We start from the raw sequence: 6,907 nt of genomic DNA on the forward strand, positions 1-6,907 counted from the left end.
TTTCCTGGTTTATCACTTCCTGCCACATTGTTGACATTAACCAGAACAAACTCCGCATGGGCAGAATTTAGGATTAGATCTGCTTATATTTGAGGGATTGTCTGTCCATCTGTGTAAATAATCTAGTAAGAAATTGGTTAATACATTATGACTAAATATCATTAAATATTTAGTTATTCAACATTTTACAAAGTATAACTGAAATGCCAATGAAATATTCCCAAATGCAGTGGGAAATGGACGCTGACCTTACTATCCGTAACAGTTTGAAGATCTTTGGCTATCTATCTCAGGAGTGAAAGTGCGTTAAGTTTTACAGGGATTAGTGTGTATTTGAGTTCCTGAGTTCAGTAACTCAAACACACATTAATCCCTGTAAAACTTAACGCACTTTGGCTTGAAATGTTGACTGCCTATCCCTCTTCATAGACACTGCCTGACCGGCTGAATTGCTTTGTGTGTGTTGCTCAAGGTTTCCAGCATCTGCAGAATCCCTTGTGTGTACGAGGTGTGTATTTAATTTCCAAAATTTCATGAAAACCAATGACAACATATCTAAGCAAAAACATATCTAAGAAAAAGACAAGTTAATTATTGAGTTTTTCTTGAATCCAGGACATTTGCAAATACTTTAAATGCAATGATACATTCAAATGCAGTTTAATCTGAACAGCAGCAAGCTCTGGCGCCATGGTAGTTTGCAGTTAGCACGACACTGTTACTGCTTGTGTCGTCAGAGATCAGAGTTCAATTCTGGCATCATCTGGAAGGAGTTGGTTATTCCTAGGAATAATCCTCTATTCTTGAGGTTTTTTATTTCACTCGATTACCTCAGATAATTTCTAACCCTACTTGTATTCCTGAATTCCATTTCTCTCTTGTTGAGGTTCTTCCAACGAGATTTATTTATATATCATAAAAGTGATGCAATCAGATGCTTTGGAGTTTCATGTGCTGAGTCAGGATTCTTGAGATTTGTAATTACCTACATTAGATTTACAACTCATCCTGAATGTATTATACCTCATCTTCATTCACCCCATGTATTAGGAACTTTCTGTGGCGTGTTGGCGTGACACATACCAAAAAGGAAGCAACATTCAACAATTACAAAGAATTATATAATTTAGAGGTTAAAGTGCAGTTATGGAATAAAGTGTGCATCAATAGATAAATACCAACTTGTATTTACAATGTAAACAGCATTATTAAAAATGTGTTTTAAAGTGTTTATAGTGTAGTGACAGGGGTAATAGAGGGGGTTGTGGTGGGGGGCTAGCTGGATTGGGTGATCAGATTGGGGACGAAACTTTTAAGATTAGCACAAAGTTTGTGTTTAAATAGTCCCATAGCGCTATCCATAAGGGAGCTTTTGGTAAAGGCAATTTGCTGGGTGGGTAGTGTCCACAATGATTTTTCCTGCCTGTTTCTTTGTCTTGGACACATAGAAGTCCTGCAGTGATGGTAGTCTGTAATCAGTGACCTGTTCTGCTGACTGAATTGTAACATTATCAGTATCATTATGTTTTATTTGTGATCAAATAGATCTTGCAAACTAGTTTAATTTCAATTATTGTCATTTGGACTTTGATGCATAAGTGAGTTTAAAATACTTATTCGCAGAGGTGTAGTCATTGTAAATATTATTGCACAAGTTTGTAGTGTTTAATTATGTTTCAGTTACACTCTGCAGTCACACTGATTTGTACAGAAGAGTACTAATTTAGAAGCCCCGAGTATTGGTTCCTCTATTTCAAGAAGTTTACAAACTACAATTTATAAATTTTCAATCAACCATCTCATGCATGCACCTGTCTATTGCTCTATTTTCTAAAGAAGTCCTGCTGATCTGTAGCCTCATTTGAAGTGGAGGGAATCTGGGCTGAGCTGAACTTAGTGTTATTATGAGGAGCAGAAGCTGGTGGCTCTTTGCAGTGTGTTCAGTGTAAGTGGGTTGTGATTTGAACTCCACCACCTTTAGTTCATTAATACCATTTGGGCGGTTTGTTGACACGACATTCAGGTACCTAACTGCTGAAGTCGAGGTTCAGATTACTTCATAAGGCAACTGAGCACAAGTGTAGTTGAATGTGTTGTCAACTTCTTGGGAAAGATGAAAATAGATATCAGTGATCTAAAATAATCTTCATGGCAATTATATTTATTTCAATTCTCTTCATCAATTAAGCAATATTGGATTTGGCTATGAGTTAGTACCTAGACCATCAGACATAAAAGCAAAATCATGCCGTTGGGCCCAAAGAGTCAGCTCCTTCATTCCACCATGGCTGAGTCACTATCCCTCTCAGCCCCGTTCTCCTGCCTTCTCTCTGTAACCTTTGTTGCCCTCACTAAGCGAAAACCTATCAGCCTCCACTTTAAATATACCCTTGACTTGGTCTCCACGGCCGTCTGTGGCAACGAATTCCACAGATTTCCCACCTTCTGGATAAAGAGTTCCATGGATATGGCACCCTTTGGCTACTTCTGTGACATTAAAAAACTATTACTTCATTGTGAATGGAAGAGAAAATCATTATTTGCACCTACGCTGAGGTTTTAAAACGTGACTTCAAGATGCACTTGCAAAGCCGAATACACCCTGTTAAAACGAGCACTTGGAACTATGCGTCAGGTTCTTCTTTAAGGCATACATACTGGAATTAAGGCCAAGGTTAAAATGCTTCGCCAACGCATAGACACGAAGCAAGGTCTCACTGACTGTCAAAAAACATACATTGATGTTTAAACAATATGCTGCCAGTTTGTGATCAGCTCTTCTACGCCACTGGACAGAGTCAATTCAGGGAAACTTCCCAGATATTGCCTGATGCCTGGAATTGCTTTTTCCATGCATTCCCCATAGCTTTACCTGCTGGTAGGGATGTTCATTAATATGAATGGAACTAAAGCCAAGATTATAAACAGTTCATCACAGGGCAATTCATAAAATATTACTAGCAATTGAAAGTAATCACATCAAGAGGAATTAGATTTATTAGAAACGCATGAAAAAGGATCTTATTGAAATATACATTCTGATTAAAACTGAAGAAGGCTCAAAGTATTTTTAAATATCCGTCAATGGGATAACTAAAAGCATTACCTCTGGTTCTCCAATGATCTGGCTTTCTTCATAGTCATATATGATGCTTGCTTCCTGATTCACATAGTCAAGATCTTCAATGTGATCATCAGGTAATAATTGTATTTGATTCATCTCCTTTCTTCTCTTCTCATTCCCGGCAGGTGCAGCAAGAACTGCTTCCAGGAGTAGAAGTCCCACCAGTACTTTGTAAGACGAGGTCTTCATTCTTGAGTTCTTGAAGAAATAATTTGTACTGTTAAGACTTCGTTAAAAAGAAGTGTTCTTTTTAACCTTAACATCCAATGAGTTTGCTTGTATATCCTGTGGGAATTCTTAGGCCCACTGGATTATCATCTTTTAATAATTAATAAAGTAGACATTCCTTGCAATTATAAAGGAATTATAACCATACAATTAACTTCTTCAAGCAAGCTACATCAAATGATACATTCTTGTGAATATACACATGAAATTATAATTTCAGCTACTGGAGACTGGAGATTGGTTTTACTTACAGACAGGATTCTCTATATGAAAGCAGACCTGTGTATGGAGTTCCACTAATCATGCCTACATGAAATTCCTTTGGGAGCTGAGGACTGCAGTGAAACCCATGGGCTTCACACTGGTTTCCTTTTACAGTCGCTTTCGCATAAACCATGCAGCCAAACTATAAAATATTGAGGCTGGCTTATTACAGTGCGGCTTTGTGACCCTTATTAACCAGTGGCTGAGGGTCTGCAAATAGACTGAAAGTTTTGAACACACTATCCTAACTTCAGTTTCAGAAAGAGAATTTTTCCTTAAAAATACAAGAAATGGACCATCTCAAACTTGTAACTTTTTCGACTGGATTTAATTCCCAGAATGGGACTTGCAAGCTAAGTATTGCGATAATTTGAAGTTACAGATACAGCCTGATTTTGAATGCTGCTCACTATCTGAGTCCTATTTTACTTGGCTGAGTGAATCTCTTGCCACTCTCCCTGTAAGCTCTAACGGCAAAACAGGTTTCTCTTTGTGCTTCCCCTTGTTCACAGTATAGAATTCAGCAAAAAGATTTTCATACACTGCAAAAATTGAAAGCTTGAATCGTCATGCCTTCTATCAGCATTGAGTCTGCCATACAAAAGTCTGATTACCAATGAACCTTTGTCACATTATCACTCTCGATGAAGAACTCTAATAAAATTGGCAGTTGACTCTTCAGCATTTTATAGGTAGATCTGTATTTTTATTCCATAAAAACGTGAACACACTTCGATTCTGTTAGTCAACCAAAAGCCCAAAACTCACCTTTCAGTTGGTATCCTCTGAAAAGGTCTGCTGGCAAGCTGTAGACTGATATTCAGGACCATAAGAAAAAGTTACATTTACGTGAGCCAGGGGCTGCCCTTGAAAGGAGTGAAGCTGGCTTTATCTGCTGTGTGCGTTGCTACTGCTGCTACTGAGAGCACCTTGGGACAAAGTGTTTACTTTCTTGTAACCTAACACTACCTCTGCATGTATCTCAGAGTGAAAAAAAGAGTACACACCACCCCGAGGTTTTCAAATGGATTGCTTTCTGTGCTAATAAAAGGTTTCCTAGAGTAACACACACAAAATACTGCAAGTCAGGAATAAACAGCAGTGGGTCTCTTCCCAAAATATTCCCCTCCATAGATACCGTCTGACCCAGCATTTTATGTGTATTGCTCTGGATTTTCAGCATCTGCAGAATCTCTTGTGTTGATTGGCAGTCAATGTTTTGGGCCGAGACCCTGCATCAGGGAAAAGGGGGCAAAAGCTTTTCTAGAGGCTGCAGTATAATACATTCATGTCCTGTGGAACACAGCCTCAGTGACAAATCTGCAATCAGAAACGGATTTTGCTGGTGAGTGCTCTGTCCACAGAAGCAATGGCTTCAGCTCACACCACTGACAAGTGTAGCCCATTGTTGCAAATGTGGATGGAAACTTTCATTAGAAACTTCTATTTGGAAACTCCATTTTAAATTCACCTACCTTAATTCAAACATTGCTTTACAGTAGGCACCACACACAAAATGCTGGAGGATCTCAGCAGGTCAGGCAGCGTCTACGGAGAGGAACAAACAGTCAACGTTTTGGGCCAACTCTTCATCAGGACTGGAAAGGGAGGGGGAAAGAGCCAGAGTAAACAGGTGGAGGGGGAGAAGTACAAGCTGGCAGTGACCGGTGAGGGGTGGGAGGGAAGTAAGCAGCAGGGAGGTGATGGGTGGAAGAGGTAAAGAAGAAGGAATCTAATTGGAGAGGATGGTGGAGCATGGCAGAAAGGGAAGGAGGAGGGGCATCAGGGCGAGGTGATGAGCAGGTGAGGGGAAACATACTGGAGAATGGAATACGATTGGGATTCGATTCCTGCTGCTGAGGAATTACTCCTTCATGAAGACGGAATGGTGTGACTGTATAGCAGCTGTTTTACAGTGACATCGATCACTGAGCAAGGTTAGATTCCCATTAATGTCATTCAGAATTGTGTACGTTCCCCCCATAACCTCATGGGTTTCCTCCAGGCACTCCCATTTCCTTCTACAGTCTGAAGACAGATGTGTTAGTCAATCGTGGGCATGCTCTGTTGGCACCAGAGTGTGGACACACTTGCAGGTTTTCCCCAGCTCCATTCCTCACCAACTTGATTTGATGCAAACAACATATTTTCCTGTATGTGTTGATATATATATGTGACAAATAAAGCATATCTTATCTCTAACAAAGCCATTTTCTGCAGGGTATCAGCTCAGGCATCAAGGCCTCTCCATAGATGCTGCCTGACCTGCTGACTTTCTTCAGCATTTTCTGTTTGTTTAACGCAACAGTGTGGAGCATTTCCCAGGTATGTCCTATTTGGAAAATATAAAATAAAATCCGTCTGATCTGCCTCTGCCCCAAAATCCAAATCTCAGTTATTAGCATCCAAAGCTACCTAGTAGCATTTGGTGACCAAAATAATCCCCCTTGGATGACCCGGTTTTGATCGTCATAACAGCATTTCTCGAAGAGTTAAAAACCAGAGTTGAGATGATAATAATTGCCTTTGGCATCATAGAAATGTAAATCTGCGTGTGGCCTCGGAGAGCCTTGTGAAGCCTTGTGAAGCTTAAACATAAGCTTTATTTCTCTCATGTACATTGAAACTTAGAGTGAAATACATCATTTTTACGTTGTCTATCAACACAGTCGGAGGTTGTACTGGGGGCAGCCCAATGAGCACCCACAACTCACTAACCCAAACCCTTGCCGTATGGCTTTGGATGGTGGGGGGATTCCAGAGTACCCGGAGAAAACGCATGCGGTCACAGGGAGAACACACAAACTCCTCAAAGACAGCTTCGGGAATTGAACCCAGATCAGTGGTAGCTGGCTCTGTAAAGTGATTATGCTAGCCACTAATCTACTGAACTGTAACATGTCAGGCAGAAACTCCTCTGCTGCACGTCCAGTGCACGGAAAGATGATTATTGTTGGTGAAGATCAGTAATTTCAGCCTTAAGATGGTGCAAGTGGTGTTTCTCAGGGAAATGCTCCCACTCAGCCATCTTCAACAACTTCATCGATGACCTACCAACCAAATGTTGGGAATGGGAAGAATGGCTGATAGTACGAACATCAGGATTGGGAAGGACAGATGATTGTACGAACGTCGGGAGTGGGAAGGACAGCTGATTGTACAAACGTCAGGAATGGGAAGGACAAATGATTGTATAAACGTCGGGAGTGGGAAGGACGGCTGATTGTACGAACGTCAGGAATGGGAAGGACGGCTGATTGTACGAACGTCGGGAGTGGGAAGTACAGCTGA

At 40.5% G+C, this 6,907-nt stretch overlaps 1 protein-coding gene across 1 annotated transcript in view; it reads right to left on the reverse strand.

Moving 5' to 3' along the window:
• Window positions 1-5,022, reverse strand: part of LOC132397653 (epiphycan-like) — a 248,207-nt gene extending 243,185 nt beyond the window's left edge. The window contains 3 exon segments of the mRNA XM_059976420.1: window positions 3,107-3,322; window positions 4,466-4,581; window positions 5,010-5,022. Coding sequence (XP_059832403.1) covers window positions 3,107-3,322; window positions 4,466-4,581; window positions 5,010-5,022 — 345 coding nt within the window.
• Window positions 5,023-6,907: the final 1,885 nt, after the last annotated feature.

This window comes from Hypanus sabinus, chromosome 8 (genome assembly GCF_030144855.1).
Source record: "Hypanus sabinus isolate sHypSab1 chromosome 8, sHypSab1.hap1, whole genome shotgun sequence".
NCBI lineage: Eukaryota > Metazoa > Chordata > Chondrichthyes > Myliobatiformes > Dasyatidae > Hypanus > Hypanus sabinus.